This window comes from Rhinopithecus bieti, unplaced genomic scaffold (assembly GCF_001698545.2).
Source record: "Rhinopithecus bieti isolate Rb0 unplaced genomic scaffold, ASM169854v2 scaffold_13348, whole genome shotgun sequence".
Lineage (NCBI taxonomy): Eukaryota > Metazoa > Chordata > Mammalia > Primates > Cercopithecidae > Rhinopithecus > Rhinopithecus bieti.
Genome location: NW_016808764.1, coordinates 7,189,918 through 7,205,666, shown reverse-complemented (window position 1 = coordinate 7,205,666; position 15,749 = coordinate 7,189,918). Strand labels below are relative to the sequence as shown.

Sequence of the window (15,749 nt, the reverse complement as noted above, 5' to 3'; positions counted from 1 at the left end):
AAAACTTTGAGAGGATGGGAGAGGGTAGAGGTGTATATGTGTGTGGGTGCTGCTAAAGTCAATTGTAGCTCATACTTGAGACTGACAAATCAAGTAAGAGGAGGAGTATGTTATTTACAAAAAAAATTTTTTTTTTTTTTTTTTTTTTTTGNCTCCCAAAGTGCTGGGATTACAGGCCTGAGCCACTGCGCCCGGCCTCTTTTCTTTTTTAAAGAAAGAACTAGCAGAGTTGAAATTGCCTCTAAAGAATTAGTCAGGGTATAATTAATTAGAGCAGGAGAACGAAGTTTTGTTGTAAGTCTTGAAGAACCTTATGACTTTTAAACAATGTACAACTTCGTTAGAAAATTAAAAAATTCTTAAAGCCTGCAAAATTGAGAATGCATTATGATCTGGGCAAATTTAATGAAAATGCTAACTACCACAGACATATCCTGGTAGAAACATCAATATGGCGGGGTGGGAAGATGGAGAATCACACTGGTTTTGGACTTACAGTTAACTCTAAACGCCTGAAGGCACCAGAACTTTGTTTTGTTGGCATTTCTGTTTTATTGTTACTGGCTTTTTTTTTTTTTTTTTTTTTTAACAGGGTCTCATTCTGTCACCCAAGCTGGAGTACAGTGGCTTACCGCAATCTCCACCTCCCAGGTTGGAGCGAGTCCCAGCCTCCCTAGTAGCTGAGATAACAGGTGCACACCACCACACCCAGCTAATTTTTTTTGTATTTTTAGTAGAGATGGGGTTTCACCATATTGGCCAGGCTGGTCTTGAACTCCTGGCCTCAAGTGATCCACCTGCCTCAGCCTCCCAAAGTGCTGGGATTACAAGCGTGAGTCACCGCGCCTGGCTGCTAGTGGCATTTAAATTTTTCACATGTTTATTGATCATTTGTGTAATAGTTGAGATTGTAATTTTAAAAAATTGCAGAGAGGGAAAGAGTTGCTAGTTTAAAGAACAAGCAGCTTCTTCTGCCCTCTAATGGCATAATTCATCCTTGGTTCAGAAAAATCATGCCTAACTTTAGTTTCAGAGATGAAGAACCTACGATGCAGAAAAGAAGGGACGATGGTGTGCACAGGAAGATGAGAGGATGTGATGTATTCTCAGAAAATAGGCAGAAATGTCACAAAATGTATAAAGATCGAGACTCTACCATAACGAGAAGTGCTGAAGAGAAAAATCAGCACCAGGAAGAGACATCAGAAAATTAAAAAGAAGCAAACCAGGATAAACCAGATCTCATATAACCATAATCAAAAATATCGGGGAAGCTCCTGGGCTTCCAGTTGAACTGGCCAGTTGAAATAATAAACTCCTAACCTATCAAAAAATGGTCATCCAGGAATTTAATATGATAGGTCAAAACACACAATTATCAACATTTTATTTAGGTACCAAAATTTATATAAAAGAATATTTTAAATCCTAAATATATAAAATTTTGGATAAGCAATATTTAATCTGGAATTTTAAGATGTGATTTTTTTTTCTCCAAGTGGTTAACCAGTTCACTCAAAGCTTATTGAAAACCTATCCTTTTCACATTTACTTATGCTGAAACTGTTATTGTATTTGGGCCAGTTTATTGTGTTTTATTCAATTCCACTGACTTGTCTGCCTCTTCTGGCACCAGTGCCATAATGCTTTGAAAATGGTGTATTTTTCCCCCTTCAGCCCCCATAATAGCCAGGGGAATGAGGGCTGTGTGGTCCGGCCTCCTTCCTGGCAACAAGACCAGCTATAACAAATCTGTCTCTGGACAGAATCTTTCTCCATCCCCATCAACATGGTAGCCTACGCTTCAGGTGTCCTTTGTGCAATTTTCATCATATTCAAAGTGACTTCAAAGGAAATCATCTTCATTTGCTCCATGGCCCATCCCTGTTTCTTGAGATGATGGTGTATTCCTAATACCCAAGATCTTCTATTCAAGCTTCCCAAGAGGCCATCTGCCTTCTCAAGGAGAGAACGGTCAGTTGTCTTTATTTCACCTTCTCTCCATTAACAACAAAAAACTTTTAAGATGTGGTGCTATGGCAGAAATGTCATATTTTTAGCTATGTCTGCCCCTTCTGTCTTTTCCTGGGTTTCTAGCACTAATACGGTTTTCCCTGGCTTCATTTTTCCTATTTGTTTTTATTGGTTTTAGTTTTCAGGATACAAAAAGAATCAGTCTACCAGCTTTCTATATCATTAAGCTAGGTAAAAACGTATTTTAACAATTATCAAAATTTTGTTAATGGCCCAGGTGTGGTGGCTTATCCCTGTAACCCCAGCACTTTGGGAGGCCCAGGCAGGACGATTTCTTGAGGCCAAGAGTTTGAGACCAGCCTGGGCAACACAGCAAGACCTATCTCTATAATTGTTTTTTTTTTTTTTTTTTTTTTTTAAATTAGCCAGGCATGGTGGCACACACCAGTACTCTCAGCTACTCATAAGGCTAAGGCGGGAAGATTGCTTGAGTCCAGGAGGTTGGGGAAGCAGTGAGCTATGATTGTGCCACAGCACTCCAGCCTGGGCAAGAGAGAGACTCTCTAAACAAAAACAAAAACAAACCCCCCAATCCCCCCAAAATTTATTAATCTTCCAGTTTTTTCTACCAAAAAATGGTATTTTAAATTCTAAATGTATGTCCATTCTCATATTAAAATCTTACCACAAAAGACTTTAAAAATAAAAACCTAAATTGAAAACATTCACACTGGCCAAACCAACTTCATAGTAAATTACAAAACAGCCACATTTCAAGCAAAGTGGAAAAGCAAGATTCATGCTGGTGTTGGCTTTAATATGAGACCACTGTTCACTCTTCATTAAGTTTAATAAAAGGTAAAGTGCATAAAGGAATTAGCAATAGTTATTTTTACAAAGTCCTTTTAACATGATCCTAAAAATAATCTCAAAGGCTTTTATCAAAGAGGAGCCTTGATAAGCTGTTTATACTTTAGATCCATTACTGAAAGAATTTTCCTGAAATCTTTCAATATTCCTATTAACTCTATTTCTTTCAGATCCGTATGCTGAAGTTATTCACATACAGCAGCTCCATAGTACACTTTCTCAAGGATTTAAGTAGGTGACTTTAAGTCTGTTCTTTCTTGACCATTCCAATTCTCAAAATTAAAAAGGTTTGTGGAAAAATTTAATGTCAAAGGATGTGTTTATGATATAAAGAAAATGCCGGGTATACACTTGCTCTCTATATTTTATATATACACGCATATATATACGTATATATATACATACATACTATATATAGGAAGCTTTTTCTAGTTAAAAATAAGACAACTGCTGAAGCTAAAGTAAATGAGCAGTGGTATAAAAAGTCTCAGAAAGGACAGAGGTTTTGGTTCTATGTCTAGCTTTATACAGTAAGAACAGCATTCATTAAAGGTGCTGAAAGACAGGGAAAGTGGACAAGTACACAGAAACACTTGCGCAGACGGGGATGAATAAACTATTAAGTTTATTAAGTAGCTTTTTGCCCCTCTGAAATCCTGGCTTAAATATTTTGGAGCGGGTTTCTCTCCCTTCATTTGCCATGCTGACCCGGGCAAACGAGTGATTTTTAAGCTTCTGATTTTAACACTCTGGAGTATTCTTGGCACACAGAAACGCCTAGGTCCTTGAAGGATACTACTTTTCAAACCTGTAGGCGGCCAAAAATTAATCCCTCCCTTGAGAAACGGACACATCACCGGCTGTCTGTGAAGTCTGCTCTTATTACTAGCTTCTACACATGTCATATGTCTTTAGGCCAGTGTGTGGGTAAGAATTAATTTGCTTGGTAAAACATAATCTCAAAGTTTAAAACAAGGTAATTTCATTTTATTATTTCAAACATTTATTACTATGTACAAGGCATGTTTTGGCTTCCGGAATCTAAACTAGACTTTCTTTTTGTGGAAGTCATGCTCAGTCCGGTGAGGGAGATAACCAAACACGGCCCACAGAAAACAATTTGGAAGGTGTTACTACAGCATATGCAGGGATGCTACCGCACCTTAGGCATGTATGGGGGCTGGTGGGCACTGTGAGGGAGTAATTCCAAAACAGCAACCTAACTCTTGAACAATGAGTAGGAAATTATGAAACAGGCAAAAGAGGAAGGAAATTCCAGCTGGATCAAACAGCTGAGTGCAAAAGATAGGGAGACATGATATGGTTCTGGGGATTGGCAAGAGGTGGAGTCTTACTTGCTGGTTTACTCTTCCACATGGTAGGGGCGAGTTGGATTAGTTAGGAGCTGGCTTGAATATCTAAGGCTGGACTGAGCCTTCACTGGCAGTGGACTTTCTTGCTTAACGTAACACAAGACATCAAGAGCCACTGGAATTTTTAAGGATTAAATGAACTCCAAGCACCCGGCACAGTGCCTTGCAAATAAGTTACTTCTTAAAGTAAGTTATTAACAAAACTTTCGTTTTGTTAAGCAGTGTTCAGCATCTTAATCCAGGTTTGAAGGTTAGCTGTTTGGGTGCAGCAAGATGGGCAAGGAGCAGCAGGTTATGGGGATGTTAGTGTGTGGCTGAAACAACAGGGCACAGGATACTAGGGAAGGGAAAGAGTAAAAAGAAGAGAGACTGGGGGATGACTTGAAACTTCAGCCCCAAATAAGACCAACAAAGGATGGAGCTGGAAGACCAAGTCGTGGAGGAAACATTGGAGCTTAACTACAGTGTTTCTCCAAGACAGGAATTGCCACAGGTGCTGAGTAACTAGAACTGTCATAGGAGTGACTGCAGTTAAAGAAAAGGTCAGTTTAAAGAACAATGAGCTTAGATAATGAAACTGACCTCAGATGATACAATGTATGACAGTTCTAGGTGCCAGATCCTATGAACGTGAGAGATCTAATCCAGATTTTTGGTCCAGAATCGCAAGAACTGACAGTAAATCTAGTTGGATTATTTTAAAGTAGAAATGGCAGTGTGTGTTGTGTGTGGGGTGGGGTAGAGTTGGAATGGTTAGGCCAGATATCCCATCCCGAGCAATAGGGGTGTCTGGGAGTAAACAAATGTAATCTAAGCATCACAACAAAAGCAGGGCCCATTAGAAGAAATTTAACTTGGTTCAGAGGCAGCATTTCCCTAATTCAGTTCTGAACAGCTTTCATGATCTTTACAGTACTTGCCTGTCATCTATACAACATTCTAAAATTTTGAGATGGAGTCTCTCTGTCACCCAGGCTGCAGTGCAGTGGCACGATCTTGGTTCACTGCAAGCTCCGCCTCCCAGGTTCACACCATTCTCCTGCCTCAGCCTCCCGAGTAGCTCAGACTACAGGTTCCTGCCACCAGGCCCGGCTAATTTTTTTTTTTTTTTTTGTATTTTTAGTAGAGACGGGGTTTCACTGTGTTAGCCAGGATGGTCTCAATCTCCTGACCTCGTGATCTGCCCGCCTCAGCCTCCCAAAGTGCTGGGATTACAGGCATGAGCCACCGCGCCTGGCCAACATTATAAAATTTTAAAGTTACTTAATATTTTTAAAGCATTGCACTTAAAAAACATTAAAAAAAAAGTATGTCTGTATACCGCTTAAAATCAATGACCGGCTGGGCACGGTGGCTCACACCTGTAATGCCAGCACTTTGGGAGGCCAAGGCAGGCAGATCACCCGAGGTCAGGAGTTCAAGACAAGCCTGGCCAACATGGTGAGGCTGTCTCTACTAAAAATATAAAAACCAGCCGGGTGTGGTGGCGGGCACCTGTAATCCCAGCTACTCGGGAGGCTGAGGCAGGAAAATCCACTTGAACCCAGGAGACGGAGGTTGCAATGAGCTGAGATCATGCCACTGCACTCCAGCCTGGGTGACAGTGTGAGACTCTGTCTCAAGTAAGAAGAAGAAAAAAAAAAATTATCTCAATCCCTACTTATACCACTGTTTCTAAAGTACCATTCCCACTCTCCCTCATTCCCCAAATCCTTTCAGTACATTTTCACTGTCCCCAGGTACACTTCCCAAACCACAGCAATAAAGGAAACTCATCATAAGTAATTACCACTTGCTTGTCAACTGGGCAGACTGGTAGGCCACAAGCACTCACGGGTTTAGCTACATTCTACTTTATCAAGGAATTTAATACTCACTTACTAGGGTTTCCAGAAAAATACGTGGCCATAAACGAGTCACAATTCTGCATCTCTAATATTCAAATCCAAACCATTTTGAAAGTTCAAACTTCTAATTTCTATGTAATTCAAGACGCTCCTAATTTTATTTAACCACATCTCCAATTAATCCTGATTCATTTCTGGCCTCTACCACCTGCCCACCTATGAAGTGTTATCTTCAATGTTTAATTTAGAATTTTGTATATTCAGTTTAACTTGTATTAAAAACTAAGAATTTTAAAACAGGGAAATGGAGACACACATACAATCTCCGTCTGTGGGTTAACTATATAAATATGGCACTACTTTCTGTAAATAATGCAAATACTCAACATTTGAAAAGTTTACTGAAAACTTTTATTGTAATCAAAAAGTGACATAACGGGGTTGTAATGAATTCAGCAAATCATTCTGCTGATATTTTAGAACTTATATCAGCTTTTGCCAGGCAATTAAAAAAATTCAAATGTGAAAATTTCACATTACAGTAAACTCCACCCCAACTAATTAATGGTGGTTAAAAATAATAGGCCCTAGCAAAACCTCTCATGTTACATGGTCACAACTCACAATTCTGTACAAAAGTTCGTGTTATAAAGCTCTGATGTAAAAATCAAATAATCAAGCAGCAATATTTTAAGTGCAGCACAGGGTCTTCCATGTCATTATTTACAAGGCTTGAATCTCTTTACATTATAACAAAATTTAATACAGATGACTTAGTAATTAAGTCAATTTCTAAGATCTGTCCTTTTACACAGTGACAGATTTCACTTTTTGGTCATCTTTCTCCTTCTCCTTTTCTTTATCTTTGTTCTTCTTTGACTTCTTTTTCTTGTGTTTGTGTTTTGGCTTTTTTCCAATTCCACTTCAGTGCCTGCATGTTTCTTATGCTTCTTATGCTTTTTATGTTTCTTGTGTTTTTTCTTTTCCTTCTTTTTCTTCTTCTTCTTGCTGTCCTGACTTTCCGCTGAGCTAGCACTGCTACTGTGGCTTCGGGTCTGGCTTCCAGAAGGACTGTGGCTTCTGCTGGGGCTGACGCTGGGGCTGCTGTGGCTCTGGTTCCTGCTTATGCCCACCTGGACGACTGCTGCTGTGTCCAGGTTCTCTTTTGCTTTCTCCACTATTTTATCTTTCAGGTCCTTAGAAATGTTTCCTGAAGTTTCCTCTTCTTTTACAGAAATATTACTTTCACTGTCACTTTCATTATAGTCCGGTTCAAAAGCAGCTTCATCAGTTTCTCTAGTTAAGTCAGAGGAAAGTCTGGAGGAATGACTTAACTGGGGTTTAGGCTTGACAGTATTCTTGTCAGTTTGCCCAGTAATTTGCTCTTTTTCAACCTGTGTCTCTGGTGGGTTAAGTATATAAAGTAGTTTATTGCCACTTGACTCTTTATTGTTCCTTGCTTCTAATACATGCTTCTCACGATCCTTACAAGGATTTTTATCTACAGATTTTGTCTCTTCATTTGGGCGTTTAGTATCATAAGTGGCTTTGTGATCATGAGGTTTTCTGTCTCTTGAGGGACTAGAATTACTTTTTTTGGAATCTCCTATTCCTTTTTTAGGCAAATCTCTCTCTTCCCTTGGCTTATTTTTCTGTCCAGATGCAGAATCTTTATTCCGAGAAGGAGAGTCTTTTCTTCTTGTTAATTCATTCTTTTCATCTCTACGTTTGGAACTTGAATACTCTCTGGTGTCATAGTCAGTTTTTTTGTCTCTATTGGGAGTGAAGTCTTTATTTGAGGAAGCACGAGTGGAATCATGTTTATCTGAAGTTCTAGCCTCTTTGGAAGATTGAGACAGACTTTTAAAATTTCCTTGTTCATTCAGACGGTCCAAATTACTCTCTTTCTCTGGCTGAGTGTTGTTCTTCCTCTTTTCAGCGTTTTCCTTTTCCAACACTGAATAATCTCGATCTTTGGTTTTCCCTTTTTCACTAGATGCAGAGTTTTTTGAACTTTTAACCTCGTGTTGTATGATTTCATGGCTCACGTCCTTGGTGAATTTCTGAATTTTCTCTGATGGCTCACTTTCTTTCTCAGGATACTTGACTATATTTGATGGCTTGGTACTAACATTTTTTATAACACTAGCGGGTTTTCCTACACTTGATATAGGCTGTGTGGATTTAACATCTTCTTCTTCAGATTCAAAGTCATCTTTATCCCATTTGGATTGAGGAACCTGAATCATAATGATAACATCTTCAGCTGGTGCTGTATTGTCATTATTATATTCTTCCATCGTTTTAATCACAGTTCGCTTTGTATCTGTTTTTTCTTCAGATTTCCGCACAGGACTGCCTCCAGTTGAGCTCGTACTAAAAGAATAACAATATTTTAATTAATGATTTATTAATTATAAAACATTGATAAATATAAAATCCTAACTTAAACACAAATGTCCTTTTAACTTAAAAAAAAAAAAAAAAACTTATTCTGCCCTAAGGAAGACACACAATTTAAGATTATGATTGTATAAACACAAATGTGGCTCACCCTCAAAATCTACTTATAACCTTGTCTTTAGCAATTCCTTTCTTCAAAGACAACAAAAGACTAAATAAAACCAGCCTACTTCCCTAGATCAGCACATTCATAATTAATATAGAAAGCACAAGCATGGGTAAAACTGAAGAAAATCCTTCCCCCAAAAAACTTCCACACCCACCCCCTACATTCTGATACCTGGTATAATCCACTAGAGTTGAGCTGGATCCTTCAGTTCCAGTCACTTTTCGTCTGACCTTTGCTTTGACTTTTTCTTGTTTAACTTTGCTAGATGTTGACTCCAACTTTTCACAGGGTTCTTTTGTGTTAGATATATTTTCTGTACTTCCAATTTTCTTCCCAGTTTCTCTGTTGAGTTTGATTTTTTTGGCTGGAGCAGTTGAAGAAATTTTGTCCTTTTCAGGGGTCCTATCCATTTTTTCAATATCAGGTTCCATTTTGCGCTTTGGTGATGGTTTCACTATTTCAGTCACTTCCAGTTTCGAGATTTTCATTGAAGAAGACTCAAAATCCTTATCTACACCTTTTCCTCAGTTTTCTTTTCTTTTTTCTCCCTTATTATCAAGTGGTTTGTTTTTCTCATTAGGCTTCTTGGCCTTTTCTTCCTTAGTTGTTAGCTTTTCTGATTTGACATCTTTGGAATAGTCCTTCTTCACTTTTTCCTCTTTGACTGGTTTTGTTTCTTGGTGTTCTTTTGCTGATTTAGAGTGAGCTTTTCTGGGCGTTCCAGTGATTTTTTCATCCTTCTGAGAGGAAGATGATGATTTAGCATTGTCAGTCTTTGGAGTCTCCTCTTTGGCTTTTTTAAGTGGAGGTTCAGATCGAGGAGATTTCTCACGTTCTCCATCTACTTTTTCTTGGGGTCCTTTAGCAGGTTTTACAATATTTTCTTTTTTGGACACAGCAGATCCATCATTCTTCCGTTTGGTTTTATCACCCTTTGTTTTTGGTTTATCCCTTTCTCTCTTGTCTTTTTCAGACACTGATTTAAAAGTGATGGATTCTGCATCCATTGGTTCATCTCTAACAGGTGTGGCATCATCTCTACTTGGGAGAACAAACAATGAGTCTGTTTTATTTTCTTCAACACCTGTAGGTTCTCTTGATTTCCTAGAAGTCTCTAATAACTCTGGGTTCAGAAAACCCTCACCTTCTTCCCCTTTTCTTCTTTTTCTGTGTTTCTTATGCTTATTTCCTTTACCATCTCCTGGAGCGTTTTCACTCTCCTTCTCTTTTGACTTTGTATTATCCTTCTGATTGTGTCCATCTCTTGCTGAAAGCTTTTCTGGATAGTTGCTACCTATGTTTCGACTTCTATGACTTTGCCCACCAACATAATCTTCTCTGCGGCCTCTTGTGAAGGGAGAATTCCTGATGTTAAGTGGTAAAAATCTCTCTGGAGAAAAGTTCTCTCTATTTGCTGAGGGTCTAGGCTGTGCTCCAGCAGCAAAACCTTTATAATATTTTTCATACCACTCTCTGTATTTTCTCTCCCATTCTCGATAGCGTTCTTTTTCAAATGGGTCTCTAAAGTCAACACTCCTCCCATAATAGGCTTTCATGTCATATGGTGGTGGAACTTCTCTGTATCTATTAAAATATTCACGTTCCGTTTCCCCTTGAGGCACGTTACGTTTATTAGGAGACTGTCCCCTAAACGCTTGAGGAGATCTTGATCGTGAATGATAGCGTCTATAAGGGGGTGACCTTGACCTAGATCGATGATATCCATGAGATCTAGACCGTGAACGGTAATTGCGGCTCTTGCCTCTGCCTCTTCTGGGGTATGGAGGTGACCGTGAATAGGAACGAGAATGTGAGCGGCTGAATGATCGAGAATAAGAGCGTGAACGTGTTGAACCAGATCTTGATTTAGAATAAGTATATGAACTTCTTGAATACGAAGAACCACTATAGGGAGATTTAGACCTAAAAACAAAACAAAACAATAGTTGATAGTTGAGAAATACATACAAAATAAAACACAGACTCTCAGATTCTAGCATTCTTTCCTCACGGTTTCATCTGTCTTTATATCAAATTTCATCTTAGATGATTAAAGAGGTATAGTGACCTCTACTGGAATGGAATAAAGTACACAAATCAGAGCAATCACTTGTTACAAAACAAAAGTGAAGTCTTAACAATTAGTGAAGTGCATTAATGTACCGTGAGTTATATGAGCTAACTAACATTAAACAAAATGTCTATTAATTTTAAATTTCACTTCCTATCTGAATATTGAAGTAGGAGTCTGTTTTTTGTCCTATACTGGCCAACAGCCTAGTTTAAAAGAAACATTTCAAGTGTAAGGATAAAAAATAAAGTCTTTTAAACAAACTTCCAGGGAATTTTATAATTCACTTTTCTATCAATAAAGCAATTCGTGTTCTATTACTACTTCATAATTACACAGGTTAATGTTCCAGCAAGAAGCTGTAGCCTTATGGTAAAAGGGTCCTGACAACTGTTCTTTGGCTATTCCCCTATTTCTTTCCTTCCAAAAACATTTCCCAATTATTTGATACTATAAATAACTTCAAGGGACAAGGGCAATTTAATCCCCACAACTGTTAGTTCTACACAATAGAATTTACACTGAGACATTATTTCAATGAACAGATATTGGGAAATAAGCTACATCTTCACTTCTACACACCTAGACCGAATCAGAAAAATTCGTAAGTGCAATGTTCTTTATATCCATAGCTAATCCCTGGATATTCAAAGTCCCATTTGTAATTCTGTTGTGAAGGCTTGCAAAACACTAACCTGGAAAATGAGCGCCTACGCTCCTTTTGAATCTTTTTGTATTCCATCAATTCCTTAGCAAAATCATTTGTAAACTCATCTAGCTTGGACTTTTTCTTTTCCCTAGTAAAATAAAGTTAAAGAGTGAAAGTTAACAAAAACCATTTAAGAAAACTAACAAGACAAATGTAATTAGATCATGAATGAAATGAATGAAATTGCCATTAGTTTTCCACTTTAAAACTATAAACTAGGAATCCCTGAGGAAGTTGCTTGTATGGCTTTGGTTTAAATTTTAGGTGAATTTCTCATACTAACTGGAAACACTGGAAAACGTTTCCAGACACCTATTTAATGTTATTATCAGAAAATGAAAAAAGTGTATAATAATTTCAAATTAGAATACATACTCTTCTTTTAGTCGTCGCTGCTCTCTATAGAATTCTTCCCTGGACAAAGGTGGTGCTTGTGTTGTTGGGATGGTATTTGAATGAGCTGTCTGCACTCCTGATGATACCCAAGGTGTTGATAAATTGGTAGGAGCTGGAGGAAACCCTGGAGGAGGGACACTATACCCAGCGGGTGGTGGCTGGCCAGGAGGAAACTGAGGAGAAAACTGTGGAGGAGGAACACCCGTAGGGAGAGGAAGTGTATGGGGAGGAGGTGGATACAAAGGAGGTGGTGGAACAGGTACAAAGACTGGAGTTGCTGGTAGTGACGGGCCTTGAGTCCTCTGTGATCTTTCGCTGTGGTGTCGCCCACGGTTTATACTTCTGGAGAAATAAATTCCAAGATATTACTTCTTCAAACTAAAGTCATCTGAGACAAGTAAGCTTATCTTTTCTATCCATAATTATTTTCAAACTTAAAAACAGTGGAATAGAACCAACTATTCAACTAGTATAGAAACAGTACAATTTATTTGTAAAAATAACTCTACAACATAACATAATTTTTAAGGCCATGTATTGACTGAGATGATGCAAGTTTATAGGACCTTCTCTACATGGAAATATTGTATTTAAAAGTTCTCTTTTATGAAGTTCAGATTGATTATCACTCCACTAATTACTACCTGTTACTTCCTAAACTGTCTTTTGAAGGAACTGACAGATTAATGCTGCTGTGACCTAGCTCTCCCCAAAAGTTTACTTATTTATTTTTGAGACAGAGTCTCACTCTGTCGTCCAGGCTGGACTACAGTGGTGCAGTCTTGGCACACTGCAACCTCCACCTCCTGGGTTCAAGCGAATTCTCCTGCCTCAGCCTCACAAGTAGCTGGGACTACAGATGCCTGCCACCATGCCCAGCTAATTTTTGTATTTTTAGTAGAGACAGGGTTTCACCGAGTTGGGCAGGCTGGTCTCAAACTCCTGACCTCAGGTGATATGCCCAAAGTGCTGGGATTACAGGTGAGAGCCACCGCACCTGGCCCCAAAAGTTTAAATGAAGGAAAACCGCCTACTGTAACTTTTTTGAGGGAGGAAGCGGGTGAAGATCATACAAAGCAGAATAAACTCTAGTTTTAACTTCTATAATTAACAATGAAAATATCAAGGCTTTCTCTCAAAGAGAAAGCATTCTCCTTTTTTTGGAGACAGACAGGGTCTCGCTCTGTCCCCCAGGCTAAAGCACACTGATGTGGTTATAGCTCACTGCAGCCTTGACCTCCTAAGCTCAAGTGATCCTCCTGCCTTAGCCTCCCAGGTAGCTGGGACCACAGGTGCATGCCACCATGTCTGGCTAATTTTTACTTTTTTTTTCTTGGTAGAGAAAAAAAATTTTTTTTTCTTGGTAGAGTCTTGCTATGTTAACCAGGCTAATTTTGAACTTCAAGCCTCAAGCAATCCTTCCCCATCAGCCTCCCACAGCTCTAAAATTACCAGCATGAGCCATTATGCCCGGCCAAAACTCTTTTTATAAAGTTTTGGAGACCCCTTTATCCTGGTGGTGATTATGAACTAGACTAGCAGTTCTCAACTTTTTGGCAGCAGGGAGCTGTTTTGTGGAAGACAATTTTTCCATGGACGGGGGAGAGGGGGGTTTCGGGATGAAACTGTTCCACCTTACAGGACCAGGCATTACATTCTCATAAGGAGCGTGCAACCCAGATCCTTCACATGCGCAGTTCACAACAGGGTTCCATGCTTCTATGAGAATCTTAATGCCACCACTGAACTGACAGGAGGTGGAGCTCAGGTGGTAATGCTTGCTCACCTGCTGTTCACCTCCTGCTGTGTTGCCCAGTTCCTAACAGGCCAAGGATGGGTAGTGGTCTGTGGCCCACGGTTGGGGACCCCTGACCTAGACAGTAAGATTCTTACTTCTCAGATTAATATTGCTTGTACCTGCCCACCAGGGCAGAGGCCTCTAACAATCTTCTGTCTCTTCTTTTGGAAAAGAGAGGGTGGGAGATGATTGGGACAGTGGAGTATAGAAGAGAAATAAATGCAATTCTTGTTCACAGTTGGGAGCTGAGCTTGTCAGCTTTCATCTTAAATTGGTATCTTAAATATTGTCTGAGCCTTAATGACTTTCTTCTACTTCCAAGAGGGTAAATGCAAGCCAATATTCTGGGAGAAAGTAATCACTGGGAAGGAATATTAAAATGTCTTAAAACCATCATTTAAGGTACTATATATAATTTATTCTTTTCTAGCCCTCTTTAAAGACAACTACCCAAGACTTAAGAGGGATAAGCACAATACAAACAAATGACCCCCTTCCCTCCTGCCACTGCTGTGCTTTTATTTCTTTGGTATTATATTTTCCTTTGGTGACACATACACACACACACACACACACACACACACACACACATATATATATATATATATAAAATAAGATGATTATTTTCCAAGATTTTTAGTATGCCTACCTGTAGCAGCTCCTCTCCCCTCTTCTAATTTGTTGTGGTGGAGAAACCAGATAGCCGAGTTTGTTGGAACTGTGTGGGAGAAAAAAAAAAAAAGGCTCAAGTATTTCTCCATGGGTATAATACATGACCTTTCCATGCATAGATGTTAAGACACCAATTTTAACTGCTCTGAAAACTTTTTCCTACTCCCCAATTCTTAAATTTGTTTCGGATAGAGTTGAATAAATATTATATTTACTTAAAACTAACTTTCCTCCACCAATTAACTGTATCATAACAATAACTAGACCTCAAAAGAGATCACTTTATGTAATATTATATTTTAATTAGCATTCTATAAATTACTCTGTGAACTTATTGTTATATAGAAGGAAAAGAGCCCTTTTGTCTGCTGGGCACAATGAAGTCATTTTACATGTTAAGGTAGGTAGTGTCATTCCAAACCCAAACGAGGAAATGGATGTTAGGGAGTAAAACCACATGACCACTGTCATGCAGCTAGGAAACGAAGGAGATGGGATTCAAATCCAAGTCTACCTGTTTCTAAATCCTATGCTCCTTCTACTGATTTATCCTACTAGTAACTCATACTTTTAAGAATATATCAGTTTTCAATTGGATTATATAAACAGAAATAATTATATAAATAAAAATACATTAAGTAAGTCTGCTGATTTTCAATGCCATAAAACATCCCACAGAGAAAATCAAAGTTCTTTGTATTTTAGGGTGGAAAAAACATATCCTGTAGAATAAAAGACTTCATTTCAGACAAAAAATTTTTGTTTGGTAGATGTTAATCTTATTATGTATGTACTCAAATCAAACTTTGATCAGCCAATCTAAGGACAGAAAAAGTTAAACCTACTAGGAAAATAACTGACACCATATTTAAAATAACTTTTCAAGTAATCTTATCTACTCATTAACTGAAGTCCTGTCAAGATCCCCATTTGTTGGACATGAAAGTAGAAAAAAACTTTAAAAATTCTGTAGTTTAGAAAAGATTTACTCATTTTAAAAAAAAAACCCTCATATAAGCTTGATTTTTGACATTTTACAAAAAAAAAGTTAATCTGGCACATGAAAGTTTACAATAAAGAGCAGCGACCGGCTGCCTAGTTTGGACCTTCCATCATCTAGTTTGCAGGCAATCATCAGAAGATTATTGTAAACATCTACTCACTGTTCCCAGCCTGGTCGACCACCACCTGGACGAGCAGTATTTATTCTTACTGGACCTAGAAGCAAAAAAATAAAAACAGTAGGTAAATATAAAATTGCACATTAAATCAAGCTAAAATTATTTTTTAAAGGGAAAAAAGTCTAAACCAAAGTCATTTTACTCACCAGTTGTGGGGATCAACTGTCCGTGCAATAAGGACTGTCCAAGCAAAGATGGGGTTCCAAGAACAGGCACCTGGTAACCCTTTAGAAACAACCACAAATAAACAGAAACAGTTAAAAAAAAAAAAAAAAAAAAAAAAAAA

At 38.4% G+C, this 15,749-nt stretch overlaps 1 protein-coding gene across 1 annotated transcript in view; it reads right to left on the bottom strand.

Annotated features, from left to right (window-relative positions):
* Positions 1–6,452: 6,452 nt before the first annotated feature.
* The window catches only part of RBBP6 (RB binding protein 6, ubiquitin ligase), a 33,350-nt gene continuing 24,053 nt past the window's right edge, over positions 6,453–15,749 (bottom strand). Inside the window, 8 exon segments of the mRNA XM_017887170.1 lie at positions 6,453–6,969; positions 6,972–8,440; positions 8,808–10,559; positions 11,403–11,504; positions 11,792–12,154; positions 14,260–14,328; positions 15,446–15,500; positions 15,610–15,688. Coding sequence (XP_017742659.1) covers positions 6,872–6,969; positions 6,972–8,440; positions 8,808–10,559; positions 11,403–11,504; positions 11,792–12,154; positions 14,260–14,328; positions 15,446–15,500; positions 15,610–15,688 — 3,987 coding nt within the window. The 3' untranslated portion in view covers positions 6,453–6,871.